This window comes from Engystomops pustulosus, chromosome 3, assembly GCF_040894005.1.
Source record: "Engystomops pustulosus chromosome 3, aEngPut4.maternal, whole genome shotgun sequence".
NCBI lineage: Eukaryota > Metazoa > Chordata > Amphibia > Anura > Leptodactylidae > Engystomops > Engystomops pustulosus.
Genome location: NC_092413.1, coordinates 144,608,036 through 144,624,442, shown reverse-complemented (window position 1 = coordinate 144,624,442; position 16,407 = coordinate 144,608,036). Strand labels below are relative to the sequence as shown.

Here is a 16,407-nt window from a genome sequence, read left to right as displayed (position 1 = left end):
ATGCAGTACTGTATCAAATGTCTTGGAAAAGTCTTAACGCTAACACGTCATATTACCCTCATTTTTATTCTTTTACAGAATCCATATAACGCTCAATCAGATCCTGATTGGTTAATGTTTGGATATTTATATCAAGTAAAATTAATACAACTGACTAGGAACAGAAAAAAGGACTGAAAAGTTCTTTAGACTCAAGTGAGAAGCACAAACTCAAAGACCTAGGATTGTGTTTCCACGCTACACAATAACTAATTATACATTACAAAAGATTAATATTTTCCTTGTTCTCACCATACAAAGACTTGAGATTGTATTGCAGTACAAATGATTCAGCAGATTATTTCAGCAGAATGAGTAATAGAGATAGAGGGTTTAGAGAGTGGATGACAAACAGAAGCACCAAATAAAAACTATTTTCTCCTATTGCATCCTTTAATTAGGGTTTTTTGTCTAAAAGCTTGGGTTCCTATAGGCAATCCAACAAAATTTTGATATTATTGGATTTTTCAGCAACATCTAATGTTATGAAAATAGTGAGAATGCCTGTGCATTATATTACAGATGTTATTCAGGGTACAGTATCTGTCTGCCTGTCTTTTAGTTAGCAGAAATTAAACATCTAAGGGCAGCTAAAAACAAACAAGTTTAAATCTCCCGATTAATTGGATTGATTGGCTGAAGTACAGCTAATGACTCAAAGTAGAAGGTTCTAACCTAATTTCTAGCTGCTACAGCTATTCTGTGTTCCCCTTGATTCCTGTAATTGTTCTGACCCAAAGAATGAAGAGGTGTCATAAGGAGTACAAAACGAGACCCGAAAAAAGACAGCCTACAAGAAAATGGTACAAATGCGTTTTTACATCAGTTTTACCACATTTGGATTTTTTCCTGCTTCTTTGTATATTGAATGCTGGCTCTCATACAGCTTTGTACACAGAAAAATAGTTATGGATTTTGGAAGGAGGGGAGCAAAAAAACTGAAACACAAAAAAACTGAAACACAAAAGGAGTAATAGCGGGAAGGTGTAATATTATCCCTTTTTCTGTCACGCATATGCCATTGGATAGAGAGCAGTGCTTGGTAGCTCCCTGCCCTGTATTTGTGACTCTTTTTTTATTGCAGGGCTTTCTTTTTGTCATAGCGGTATTGTTTTTGTATAACCCACCTTGTTTGAAAACGTTCAATGTACAAATCCAAATATAAATGTTAGCAATTACACATATTTGGGCTCATTTGGACTGTGCATCTTTTTGGGGGCTAAATCGGTTTGCACAGGTATTTAAGAAGTGTGTGACTTCCATGCAACACAAATAAAGGGGCGTGCCGTCGGACAATCCGACTGATTCGGACTGAGCGCGGGATTTGACTCTCAAATTGTGTCGCAAGCCCAATAACTTACATGCACCACTAAAAAGATGGTGAACTCTGTCAGACCTGAGCGGGGAAGCGACACATGCAGGATATCGGGCGCACGATCTTAGTGAATCACAGCTCAGTGCACTTTCTGTGAACTCCGGTGACCGTGTAAGTAAATGTGCCTCGTTGTGCTATTTTGTGTAACATGTTGGACTCCATAATGGAAATAAGTGCATTATAACCAATCAGGTCCATTATTGTTATTTTCATTGTTCTGCTCCTACACTTGTTCAGAACAACAGGATATTGATGCGAACAAAGAATGACCTCTTTGAACCTAAATAATTAAATGAATAAAGATTGATGATTGTGTAATTTTTGCTCTAATTAATTAAAACATGATGGAAGTGAGCCTTCTGTACGTGCAGATAATTATAATAAAGTGATTATTTGTTATTTTCCCTCATTTCCTGCTAGTTGAAGGTAATCAACTACAGTGTTCCGGTTCTGAAGCTGGGCCATCATATGAATCCATGCAGAATGTGTTTGATAAGAAGTCATTTCGGCCAACCTTGAATTATAGCCGACCAACTAGTGTGAACATCTCTTTCACTATCTATGCAGTGCTTGGAGTGGTGAGTATTCTTGCGAAGTTGAGATTCCACATAGTCAGGAACTTAGACATGATATTACATAGGTCCATAATAATATTACTGTTGTCGATGCTTGAAACATGGGCATAACCACCAAGTTGCAATCACATCAAAGGGAGTTTACCACCAACCAACTTAACCACAAAGAAATAATAGAGCACTTTAAGGACATCAACCATTTGATTTTATGCACTTTATTTTAAAATATTTCAGTCCAGAATTATAACATTCAGGACCTTGGTAAAGCTGGGTGCTGCTGGCTGCCATACATACCCAGCTTCACCAAAGTACTGAATGTTATAATTGTTACACTGCATCAGTGTAGCTACAGCATTCTCGAGGTATGTTTAGTTCATAATGCATGAAATTAAATGGTAGATTTCCTTTAAAAAGCTATACAGACATACAATTTTGTTTCCTGTTAATCTGCAATTTTAGACACATTTTTAAACAAAATTCTGATTTTATATTTATAAATATAAGCCTCTTGTTGCACCAAGTACAAGACCATAGCTGGTGTTGTACCATTTTTTCTTTTTATGCATTCAAGCAGCAACTTGCAGTTCTCATTTGAAGAAGGACTGAAATATTTTAAAATAAAGTAGGTGTAGAAAGAAGAAAATACCAGACATGAACTGGTCCCTGGTGCACCAAGGAGCTAATTTGCATAAAGATAAAAAGCTCTGGCTAATAGAAAAAGGAATCTCTAGGAAGTTTATCACATACCCTATAGAATGGTGCTTTTACTGGTGGGAAAGTTGGGAGGACTTTCCTTTAATAGCTTCCAAACATCAGAACAAAGAAAAAGTCAAGATGCATGCAGTAGTGGACCATCATTGGGATCAGTGGGGTACCAGTGGCTGAACCTCAGCTTTTTAGGATTTTAAGTGCTTTCAACACATTGGGGCAGATTTACTTACCCGGTCCATTTGCGATCCAGCAGCGGGTACTCCGACGCTGATTCAGGTCCGGCCGGGATTCATAATCCGATCGTGTGCGCCAAAATCCTGGGGCAATTCAGGGAAAAAATGGTAATATTCGGGAAATACGTTGGAAAATAGCGATTCGGGCCCTTAGTAAATGACCCCGACTGTTATATAGTTCACTAGTTTCTGTGTAACTAATAGTCATCTGATAATATTTTAATATTAATTTTGAAAGGGAGCAAGCTAAGTAATATATGTTATAAATAAGAAAGAAATGGCTTAAATAATCTGCGCTTGCTTAATGAACTGTGGTTTAAATATAAGGGTAATGTCAGCATATGATCGCGATAATCCAAACACTAACCTGTGGATGATGATCCAGTTGTATCCATTTTTATAGATGGTCTGTTGCGCTTTGATAGTGGGATTGCTATATAAGTGAATCTCACAGGCTGGTAAGTGGAATCGTTAGTTCATCCACAGATGCTCATGTTAAAGTCATTTGTACTATTACTCCTAAAGACCTACCTTAGGTACAGAGAGTCAAGTGGGACAAGTAACTTCCACCGACACATTCTTTGGCTTTCTTCCTCAGGGTTGAGACTCTGGTTCCACTATAGGTTCTTATATACACTCCGTAAGCTATTTACTCATATGGCTGAAAAACATCCCATAGAGCCAATTTCCGCACCATCAAAGAAACTGCACAGAAATTTTTTGTACACCTTAACGGCTTGAGAGTGCATATTTAATTAAATTTCTTACAGTACCAAGATAATTAAAGATTTTTATTTTTATTAATTTTTATTATGTAATTGAGCCCTAGGAGTCAACATAGTCCCTTTTTAATGTTTCATGTATATTAAATTTGAAAGTAATCCATTTCCAATAAGATACAGTAAGAAAAGATCCAAGCAGCACTGTCAAAACACACAATAAGTAAAAAGTGGGTGCACGCCTATGAGGGCCAGGCCTCAGGTCCTTCAGTTATAGAGACCTCAAGCTGAGAAAGGATCACTGTTTGGAGCCGAAATGTTGCTCTTTTACATGGAATAAATCCACTAAGGTATTTTTCACTACAATTTGGTGTGCTGCCTTTTTTTTCATTTGTTTCCAATAAGATATTTATATAATACATAACCATATTGGCGCTAATGGACATATGTTAGATATACGGTACAAAAACCCCATCTCTAAAGAAACCATGAGGATAAAAATTCAACAATCCCATGTGAAAACAGAGCTACAAGCTTGCGGATACAAGCTATTGTATATAAGTACCGATAGTGGAGCCTTCGTCACAAAGTTTCAGCTAAGCCGTTTGCTGGCGATTCCATGCTGATCTGTTACCTTGTGGATTATCGTAAGTAGTAATAGTAGAAACTACTACAACATCTGTGGATGAACTAACGATTTCACTCACCAACCTGTGGGATTCACTTCAACATATAGCAATCTAGCTATTGAAACGCAACAGCCCATCTATGAAAATAGATGCATCTGGATCATCGTCCACAGGTTAGTGTTCGGATTATCGTAATCATATGCTGACATTACACTTATATTTAAACCACAGTTTGTTAAGCCAGCACAGGTTATTTAAGTCATTTACTTAATAGAGATCTTATTGTTGTCATTGGATAGCCACACTGATGTTACCAGCGAAGGCACTGTACACCCAGCAGATATCCAATTAACCATATTCTATTGCGCTGTATATAAAAAAATTCAAGAAAGAAAGGAATAAAGCCAGGGTAAAGGAATATGTAGCCAACTGAATATGTAGCCTTCAAAAAATCAGCTATTTTTCTTACAGCTGGTTGTTGAGGTGGTTTTTATACAACAATGGTTGTCTGTAATAAGAAATCTGCTCCAGAAATTGGGACTACAAGTCATCTGACCTTTTCTACACAACTCTCTTTTCTTTGTAGAATGAAAAATCTCAGATACTCACCACTTTCCTTTGGCTACGGCTGGTACGTAACATTGCCCATATAACTGATAATTTACACATTACATGTATAAACATGCATTTTAGGCCAAATGCGCACGTACATGTGCATGTATAGTAATATCTTTGTAGTAATACATTACATGCGAGCTGAGTGCCACTTCTGAAATTGCTCATAGAATGTAGTAAAACTACATTAGTTTAATTTTAATTTTAATTTGTGTCGCATGTATCTGGTTTACTCAAAATGTATAAACACTTCATTTAAGTGTAGGGTCTTAAGAAACTTTTCATATTAATCCACATTATTTCAGAAACTTCACCAGGGGAGTTCCAAATGTATTAAACTGTTACTCGTCACATGATAAAGCTGTTTGCATATCTTTTAAAAGCTGAACTTCACCAAAAAAATCTTTTCCTTTTTAATAAATACAATGTGCAAATTAATAGGTTTCAACCACAAAACCAGTTTGAGAGTCAGCATGTTGGACCTACAGTGTCACCTAGCTTTGGTATTCTGACAACTTTCCTGGTTTTCAATCTTTTACTTCTATACAGGGATCTGGACTCTTCAGTAGCCATTTTCTCGACCATGGACTGATAATGGTCTGAAGCACCAGGCATCAGACAGACAGTCATCAAACACCAGGACAGGGCAGATGGAGGTCAAGCTCATTCAGGAGTCAGGTCATAGGTTGGGATGGACAACACAGATTTGTGTTCAGAGGCTAGGCAGCATCGACACAGGAGATTTACAAATCAGGGTAGAGTCACAGAACCAACGTCGATGGAAAAGCCAAGGTCTGGAACGGTGAAAAGAGTAAATAAGCAGGAATGCAGGATAGCTGTGTACAAACTAGCTAGCTTGGAGAATTTTATACCATAGGGGTACTTGCCACTCAGGACAACAGGATTTACCGTATTCAAAATTGAAAAGTAAGATGCACTGGCCCTTTAAATTAACAAGAGCAGCTTATATATGCTCTATGATCTGAACAGTTTTATGGGGAGTAGAACATGAAGGATTCTAGAGATGCTAGTAGGATGCAGAACTAGTAACCTGGTAGCTGTGACCATTAGGAGAAGAATGATAGCAATGCCACAGACAACCATACACAGCCCATTGGAAAGTAAAGTGCTGTTTTGGGAGAAAAAATACTCTTTAATTGCTTTACAGTATTATTTTTTTCCAGTTTTGGTATCATGAGTTTCTGACGTGGACCCCTGAAAAATGTGGATCAGTGGAAAAAATTTCTTTGCCCGTTGAAGACATCTGGACTCCAGACATAATTGTCTATGAATTGTATGTATGATTTGGAAGTCATGTAATTATTATTCTACCTGTGCATACTATGATTTAAACAATTAGCAAATCACTAAGTGGACAGTCAAATATTCTGAGGTGGCTGTAAATAGAGACATAGCAGGATTGGTCAATGAGACAAATAATAAACGGTAAAGCAAAGGATAACTTTATTGTGAAAATATAATCCTCATGCATTCTGTATACATCTATATGAAGCAAACTGTTTTCTCTGCAGTATAGATGAGGACAAATCACAACGTACTCCCTTTGTATATGTTAATCATACTGGACGTGTTCGCTATGACAGAATGCTTAGAGTGGTCAGCTCATGTAACCTTGGTATCTTCAACTTCCCATTTGATGTTCAGAACTGCTCTTTGACCTTTGGATCATACATGCACACAGGTTTGTATTACAGAATTATATAGTCAAATAAGATAAACAGCGTCACCTTCCCAAAAGAGACGGGGAGACGTTTTTATGGGGTATTGTGAAATGCCATGTGTCTCTGTAGAAAGTACTGTTATGATTTTTTTTTTTTTAACAAAAAAAACATTTTATTTTTATTGGAAAGATACAACATAACCAAATTATGCCAGAAAGCACCAATAAAGACAATAAGTATCTGGTTTAAATAGTCATTACCTCCGACCTTAAAACACATTTTTGGTCCATGGTGTTACTTCATAGGAGTGAACATCAAGGTCAAATTTGATTGTCACCTACTGACCATTAATATGAGTTGGGTTAATAGATTTTTTGGGGTTTGATTATCACTTCTGGTGAATCAATTGTCAAAATGTATTACAAGGACCAGTAAATTACCAAAGCAGACCCTCTAATTTGTTCCCCTATCCTTGAATTATGGCTTACTCATAGGAGAAACAGTGTTGTGCTAGCAACAGTAACCAGGCTTTGTCGCAGCAGAATCAGACATTCTCCAGAGACGCTAGTGACTACAGACTCCAAAGCTCTCAGATACAAGGGGTTATCTGTGGTGAGACAACATGTTACATAAAGTAGATATTCTCATTGTTAAGAGTGACCCTTTTAAGGCATTCTTTACAACATATCAAATCCAGGCTATTTTTAAACATATTTTTCCCATCTTTCTGGAAGAAACATTTGCTTTCTCCCTAAAACAAACCGAGACACTCTTTACTATGGGTTAGTACTTAACATGTTACAACACTGAAACACACCATAAGCTTTTTCATTTAACACTATAGAATTTCATTTAACATTATAACAACTTCACTAAAATTGGGCCCAAAAAACAAAACCCAGCAACAAAAGTTGAGCACAATTGAGAGACAAAAAAAATAAGAAGGCCATGCTTGTCAGAAAACTGAGTTTTTTGTGGTGTTGACACAGACACAAAGTAAAAAACCCTGTGCCCAACAAAAAAACAGATGCAAAAACAAGTAATAAATTCCCCCCACTGTGTCTGGTAAATGCAGATGTAAACACTTTCTGTTTGGAAGTGTCATGAGATTTATATCTTCCCTAACTCGATGCTGATCTATTTATGACACATATTCATAAAGAAATCTATGTGACCTCATTATATTGCACTTCAAATATGCAAATATGTCCTTTGTTCCTCTTGTAGTAAGGGATGTGCGCCTAGGGTTGGCCCTTCCTGTGGAACAGATCCTTCAAAACTCTTTACAGTACCTGGAGACAAGCGGAGAGTGGGAGCTCCTTAGAATTGAAGGTGGCCCTGATATTTTGAAATTTGGCATTGATGAATGGGATATAATTACATTCTGGGTAAGATGACTGTTTTCACCAAAAAAGGAGTGCGAGGAAAATAAATATGCAAATATTTTTTTAATCCATTGGGTGTATCTGCATTCCTGTGTCATATAGCATTAAAAATGTGTTTGCTGCTCTAGTGTATTTTATTGTATGTGTCAATGTCTACCCAATGCTGTATTTTAAACCTACTTGCTATTATAGGGGACCTATCACCACATTTTTCACAAATACAGCTAGTGACAGATTCCCTTAGAGCCCATTTCATGTTCTCCTACCTGGCATCAGAGGGCATGTGAGCTAATTATCCACCATCCACCCATTTACCCCTCCCCGTGCCACATGCCTCCTCACCATTCAGCACTTCAAGTCATGTGACCAGCGTGTGATGTCATTTAAGGTCCTTTACCCAGTAACATTTATGTAGGGTAGGTCCCTGATGGAACACTTTAAACTCCAGTCTATAAGATGAAAGAGCTAATAACAGTACTGTAGATTCTGCTGGAGCAGTTGTCATGTCTTCTGTTTACAGTGCTGCTTGGATAGGTAAGTGAGGGTTAGAGCCTTGAGCTGTTTGCTTATTTTCTCTCACCATTTCATTGGCAAACTATAAACCTTCCTTGGGTCTGGATTCCTGTGACAGTAAGGGATTTTTCCAGTGGGTAGTGGACCCACTGGACCACCATGGACGATGACGTAAGCGGACACCTGGGACTGGAGTCTAGGTGGTACCCGGTTTTCACCAGAGCCAGCCGTAAAGCGGGTTGGACTTGCTGTAGCGTGGTACCACCAGGTCATTTCACAGGCGCGACTTTGTCCGGCCAAGGCGTAGTACAGAATCATCAGGAAAACTCGTGGTCAGGGACAGGCAGGAGGTCGAGACCGGCAGCACAGGTTCAGAGTCAGGGGTGTAGCGGTAGGATAGGACGGGCAGCACGGGGTCGGAGTCAGGAACGGAATGAAGGTCACATCAGGATAATCACAATGGGCATGGAACAAAGCTTTCTCTTAAGCATAGAAGCACAAAGATCCGTCAGGGGACACAGAAAGGGGCTGCAAATTTATCTTTGCAGGCGGCCAGCCAGCACCAATTATCGTCTTGCTGACCCTTTAAATATTACAGAACCAGTGCGCGTGTTCCCGTCTCCTAGGGAGCGAGGAGACCACTGCTGTAGGCGAGAGCGGTGAGTCAGCGTACAGGCAGTCTTCGGGGCTACAGTAAGGTGCCCGAGTGTGCCTGCAACCCGGGATATGGGTTGCAGGGGCACCCGTGACACTATTGCCTTCCGTGATCTGCATCTGTGAAAAAATAGGACATGTTTCATAATTTTTTCCACGAACAACGAATAAGTAAAAATACAAGCCAATGTGAAAACACCCATAGAAATAAATGGCTTCATGAGGCATCCATGTAAATCACAGAACCATACGTGAAAACCTATATGTGAAAGAACCCTTATTGGTTTATTTTCCTTTGTATTAATTCTGCCTGATCTGGTTTCTAGTTTCCTACATTCTGCTTTGCTGTCTAACAAGCCTTTGCTGCCTGATTTTTTACTGTGCTGCCAGTACCTATTTTCTGTACTATGATTTTGTCTCTAATGCACTCTCTCAGTTTGACTTGTTGACCATGACTTTGGCTTTCCCTAATCCCTATGCCTCACATTAGCTAGTGTAGGCAATGTTGCCTAGTTGAGAGCTATCATCTAGGATGGTGATGTAAGCTGAAACCACAGGGTGGTTTCATATCAGGCCACATTCTCCACACACCTGGTGCATACAGAATGTAGAGTGTTATAGTATATAAGGCTGTAAGATGCATATTGTATCTAATTAATAGTACCATCCACTATACATGGCCAAAATTGTAATCCATCTGTTGTTTGCAGGTTGTGATAAGGCGTCGTCCTATACTTTATGTGGTGAATCTCCTAATTCCTAGTGCCTTCCTGATGCTGATTGACATACTGAGCTTTTTCCTTCCACCACACAGCACTGACCGTGCATCCTTCAAGATGACCTTGCTCTTGGGATACACTGTGTTTCTACTAATTATGAATGACTTACTACCAAGCACAGCCAATGGGACTCCTCTAATTGGTAAGAATATTTTTACCATGTCTTATAAATTATAAGGGTATTTTAGTAGTTACAAGTAATTCCATATCCATTCAATAGGAGATCAGTGGGGCCAGGGAACCTTTGTGCCCAGTATGAATGTAACAGCAGGTTGCACTATTCTTCTATTTGGGACTGCTTTTAGACCAGAATAGACCAGCAGCATCCGGTAGTAACTTGTTGCTCCATTCATATGTGACACACGGAACCGCTGTGGGTGCCTAGGATGCAGCAGCCAAGAGAGAAAAAGAAAAGAAAAACAATCGCTAGGCCAAAGATTCAAAAGACAAGGTTGGAGCAAGGTCAGAAACAAAACCAAGCTCATGATGAGGATTTGCACTGTGAGATTTCATTTGTTTAAACACAAAGGTGAAGTTTATCCGAACTTTTTGCTTGTTTTCTGATGGACAAGCCTTGAAATATTCACAATTCTTGCCCATTGCCAGGAATTTAGACTATTTTCCCCCTTTCATCACCTTCACACAAAGTGGGCGTGAAGGGGCCTGTGTAAATGCGGCTGCGCACTAGCTAGGACCTGGTGCAATTCAGTAAGTCCTGGAAAATATACCATAATTAATTGGGACAATCTTCTGAATACCAGGGGCACTCTACTGAAGTCATCGCACTTCATATTAATATACATAGTACCATCAGTTTCTGTGGAAACATATGTATTTAAAGGAAACCTACCACTTGAAGTGGCAGGTTTCAGATGGAAATACCGAGCACCAGCTCAGGGTGAGCTGGTGCCGGAGCTTATTTTTGTTAGTGTTTAAACCGCTGTATTGCGGTTTAAAACACTTTTTAAACTTTATAGCCGGCGCGGGGAGGTACGCGCTCGGCGCTTACCATGCGCGCGGCTCTCGTTCACTTCCTATGTAGCCGCACGGTCGCGGTCACGCATGGTAAGCGCCGAGCACGTACCTCCCTGCGTGGGCTATAAAGTTTAAAAAGTGTTTTAAACCGCAATACAGCGGTTTAAAACACTAACAAAAATCAGCTCCGGCACCAGCTCACCCTGAGCTGGTGCTCGGTATTTCCATCTGAAACCTGCCACTTCAAGTGGTAGGTTTCCTTTAAATAAATATATCATCAATGCTTTGATTTCTCTGATATTTCAAAATAATTATATGTAACATTTTCAGACAATTGTATTATTATGTTCTACAGGTATTTACTTCTCAGTTTGCCTTGCACTACTTGTACTCAGTTTATTGGAGACGGTAATAATAACCCATGTGCTTCATCGAGGGACACTGCAGAGCGGCTCTATGCCAAACTGGGTCAGAAGATTTGTCCTAGGTTTTTTAGCCCAGATCATATGTTACAGTGACCCCAATGTCCATAATGATATATCCTCCTCCAATAACCATGTTTTGTCTCCAACTAATGAAAATGCATCAAGACAGTCGCCACCCAGTCCCTGCCATGACAAAAATGGCAATACAGGTAATATCCATAACAGTGGACGTTTCATTAAAGAGGGGCTCTGCTGTGGACATTTCTTTAGTGAGGGGAGGCTGCTGGACATTTCAGTAAAGAGAAGGAGCTGCATGTCTTATCCTAGTCAATGGGGGAGATTTATCGTACGCTGTTGGCCACACCCCCCATTGGCCAGCAAGTAAACTACTTGGCGTAGTTTTGCGTAAAAACTTTCGCTCGCTGGTTTTGCATAAGAATACATAGCGTGGAGTTCGCTTATTCGCGTATTCTTGTACTGTGCAAGAATTTGTGATTATTCCACTGTTTCTATGCCAGAAAACTGGCAGAGATGCAGTGATAAATCTTCCCAATAAGTTTTCCCAGGTTTTTCTTTTTGTAGTATAATTTGGTGCCTTTGCTTGTACTCCAGTATGTACAGTATGTATATTGTTTTTCCTCATAGTGGAAAACTCCGCCTGCCCATGGCCCAAGACGAGGCCGTGGAACACCTGGTCCGGGGCCACGGCCAAAGAACTGAAACTTAAAAAAACAACTCGATACTCACCTTTGGCTTCTTCTCCTCTTCATCGTGGCTCATCTTCTCTTCATGGAAATGACCTGTCTGGCGCACACACTGTTACGTCACACAGTTTCGCGGATGTGTGAAGTCATAGTGTGTGCGCCCCTGCAGACTGCTGCCATGAAGAGAAGATGCAGCTGCAGGGACAAGAGGCCAATGGTGAGTATTGAGTTATTTTTTTAAAAGGGGCTCTGCAGTGGACATTTCGTTAAAGGGGGGGCTCTGCAGTGGGCATTTCATTAAAGGGGGGCTTGCAGTGGATATTTCATTACAGTGGGCTCAGCAGTTTACATTTAATTAAAGGTGGCTCTGCAGTGGACATTTGATTAAAGGGAACTTGTCACCAGAGATCTCATTTTCACTAAAGACAGGTTACCAAAGCCCATTACAGCTGCATTGCAAATATGCCTTTCTGCCTTCTTTAAGCATTTGCATTACAATATAACTGTGTGTTATATCTTGCACCCTGACAGAATCCTCTGTGTAGTCCCAGGGGTTGGGCTTTGGTTTGGACGAATTTCAAAAAACAACATGTGATTTGTCTGTGCTGCAAAATCCTGCACAGACTAGTCACATGTTGTGTTTTGAAATGCATGAAAACCAAAGTACAGCCCCTGGGACTACACAGAGGATTCTGTCAGGATGCAAAGTAAGTTATAACACACAATTATATTGTAATGCAAATTCTTAGAGAAAGCAAAAAGCCAGGTGCAATCCAGGTGTAATGGACTTCTGCAACCCGTTTTAGTGAAAATGAGGTCTCTGCTGTAGACATTTCATTAAAGGGGGCTTTGCAGTGGACATGTCATTAGGGGGGGGGGGTTGCTGTGGACATTTCATTAACAAGGGGCTCTGCTGTGGATATTTCTTTGTGAAGGGAGGCTGCTGGACATTTTAGTAAAGAGTAGCGGCTGCATTTTCCACTCTAGGCTTATATAGTTTTCCCAGGTTTTTCTTTTTGTGGTAAAATTAGGTGACTTTGCTTATCCTTGAGAATGTACAGTATGTATATTATATTAGTATTTTATTTATAATAAATATTATTTTTATATTTGTTTCCTCATAGTGGAAAGGCTAAAGACAAAGGAAGGTGTACATTGTAGGTGTATTTGTGTGAGGCTATAGAAAAAGGGGTATTATAGTGTCCCCTTTTCTGTAGCCCCCTTCGTATAAAGAAAGACAATAGAAAAAGGAGCAGCTAAAGAAAAGAGGCACTGACACATTGTAATGTTTCAAAAACCATACAGCCTCGGTCCTTACAAAGAACATGTGAATGCCACACCCCAATGACGACACGTGGAGTGATGATGCAAATAAGATGACGCACTGCTGGACTTTGTCAATGAAAGGGTTAACACCTGGTGGCACCAATCTCGGTTGTCAGCGGTGGGTGTTTGCTGCAATATGCAGCAAGCCCCATATCTGAATGATGAGGTGTCAGCCTGCAGGCCCTCTTCATACATCATTGGAATCTATGAGCCACACTATAAAGGCGTGGAGTGCTAAGAGGTTAAGGATCATTTTTTTTTCCTTTATTATATTTTTTATCAAACTTTATAATTCACATTTTTTTCATGACTGCGTGTACAGGACAGAGAAACATAAGCAAGGGTTTTAACATAAATCTACCCTCAAAATCAGGCATGTTAAACCAGGGACACTTACACTGTGACTATGGTAATCTTGTTATATTTGTTGTCCACAACCTCCTTCCTTCTAAAATGAACATTTGCTAATGAGCCTGAAGGGTTTTGGGGGGTGTTATCAGCACCCCTCCATGCTGTAGCTTCACAGGTTGTTACACTGTTTCCCCCTCACCCCTCTGCTCACTGAGCACTTCACCCTTCCCTATACAGCAGAGGAAGTTTCAGTACACAGTAGTAGGGGTAAGGGCTCTTTGCATGCTATAACAGCAGTAAAACTGCTCTGGAAATACCATCCAGAACCCATGTAACTCATTAACACAATTTTAAAACTGATTATAGAAGGAAGGAGGCCACAGATAACAAATATAAGAAGATTACCACAGTCACAGTGCCTGGATCTATGAGTAAGTGTCCCTGGTTTATCATGCTTGATTTTGATGGTAGATTTCCTCTAAGCTAACAACTACCTGGGTACTGAGAAATCAGGGAGACATAGGGGCACATTTACTTACCCGTTCCCTGCGCGATCCCCGATCCGGACTGTCTGACGAGGATGAACTCTGCTGCGATTCATGAAGATCGTGCGCCCGATATCCTGCATGTGTGGCTTCCCCGATCAGGTCCGCCGGAGTTCACCTTCTTTTTCCCGGTGCATGTAAGTGCTTGGCTTGCAACACAATTTTTAAGTTAAATCCCGCGGTTTGCCCGAATCCATCAGATCGTCCGACGGCCCTCCCCCCAATTTGTGTCGCATGAAAGCCGGCGCGATTGCCAAAATCCAATCATATGCGCAAAAAAAACCCTTGTAAATGCCTGTCCCAGCGCCGCAAAATGTAAATCGACGGGATGTCCGACGAAAGTGTGATCCGTGGGGCCTTTAGTAAATTTTTTAAAATAAAGAAATAAAAGTATAGAGGAATTGCTAATGGAAAATATGTTTTTATATCTATTTTTTCAGAGCACAAGGAGTTTTCACCACCTGTCCTGGAGCTGCTTCCCCCAGAGGCCTTGTGTCCAGGTGCAGAGCGGCAACTCGCTCTTATCAGTCAAAACCTGCGTATGGTGAGAGAAATGTTGGAGAGTAGAAACCAGCTGCGGGCACAGGAAGAAGAGTGGGTGCAAGTTGGTTATATTCTTGACTCATTGTTGTATCGTCTATATCTGATCTTCTTAGGATCATATGCTATTATAATAATCAGTGTGTGGTGTGTTTGGTACAACATATAGACATAAGAGGGCAGCTTTGGACTGCTGAGGAAATCATTCTGAAGGTTCACTATTCATTTAAATGGAATTTGTACAAATGTATTTTAATGTCATAGTTTTCTTTGTTAGTATCACATAAAGGACATATAATCAATAAAATATTATTATCTGTCAGTTGTTTATGAATCACATAGAACCTAGAATAATCTTCTGTGATATTACTGCCTCATTACTTTTTTCAGAGCTTAGGTCCTTGGTAGGGAAGAAAGAAATCTTGTTTGTCTTGATGGTGCTTCCTTTTCACAGGATTACTGTAGCTCCGGTGATGAAGGCTTGGATATTCTACTTTACATTTGCAAAATACAGTTAAAGAAGATATAATAGCGTTTAGTATGGAATAGACAATAGATGATGGAGCACATTTACTTACCCGTCCCATTGACGCCGCCGATCCGGAATACCTGACAAGGGTTCGGAGCTGCCGCGATTCATTAAGATCGTGCGTCCAATTTCCTGCATGTGCCGTTTCCCCGCTGAGGCCGGCCAGAGTTCACCTTCTTCTTCCCGGTGTATGTGAGTGCTGTTAGCGACACAATTTCATTTTTAAATTCTCCGGTTTGTCCGAATCAGTCGGGTTGTCTGACGGCCATGCCCCCCGATTTGTGACGCACGAAAGCCGACACGCCGCAATCCAGTCCCGTGCGCCAAGAACACGGGACAATTCAGTGCAAATCAGAAAAATTTGGGAAATCCGACGTAAATGTGTCTGACGGACCCCTAATAAATGTGCCCTGATGTCTTAGTTTATTTACACCTCCTATCTGCCCAGGGTATGACTAGAAAACTCTCCATACACCTCAATGAGCCAATGGCCTGCTGTAAAGCATATTACTAAATGATGTTACTAAAGTCCAGGCTAAAGTTATTAACCCCTTCACGCTCTACAAGGTGTGTGGGCTGTATGAAGAGAGCTTTATACAGAGGTGGTGTTTGCTGCATATGACACCTCACACAGCTCTGTACACCATGGTATGAAAAAGTTATTTACGCCAGAAGATGGCAATTTTTTTTTTTTGTACACATTCATTTAATTTTTGAAAATGTATTAAAACACAATAAAACCCTTTATAAATTTGATATCACCATGATAGTACTAAACCAATGAATAAAGTAAATGTATCATTTGGAGCCCACAGTGAAAGCCGTGAAACTGAGCCCACAAGAAAGTAACTCAAATGCGTCTTTTTGCCAATTTCACCTCATTTTAATTATTTTCCAGCTTCCCAGTACGCAGCATGGGATAATAAATAACACCACTAAGAAATAAAATTTGTTACACAGAAAAAAAGCCCTCACACAGCTCTGTACATGGAAAAATGAAAAGTTTATGGATTTTTGAAGGTGAAGAGCGAAAAATGAACAAAAAAAACCCTGCGTCCTTAAGGGGTTAAGCTTTGTAATTTCTGAACATTTGTCTGCAACAA

General features: G+C 40.0%; 1 protein-coding gene across 1 annotated transcript; it reads left to right on the top strand.

The window, feature by feature from the left end:
- Positions 1-1,890: 1,890 nt before the first annotated feature.
- On the top strand, positions 1,891-15,049 carry LOC140122873 (5-hydroxytryptamine receptor 3A-like). Its single transcript, XM_072144118.1, has 9 exons — positions 1,891-1,992; positions 4,868-4,912; positions 6,081-6,190; positions 6,429-6,598; positions 7,806-7,966; positions 9,841-10,051; positions 11,240-11,518; positions 12,183-12,234; positions 14,632-15,049. Exons 1-9 carry the CDS (start codon positions 1,891-1,893, stop codon positions 14,942-14,944), a joined length of 1,443 nt encoding a protein of 480 aa, XP_072000219.1. The 3' UTR covers positions 14,945-15,049.
- The last annotated feature ends 1,358 nt before the right edge of the window (positions 15,050-16,407 follow it).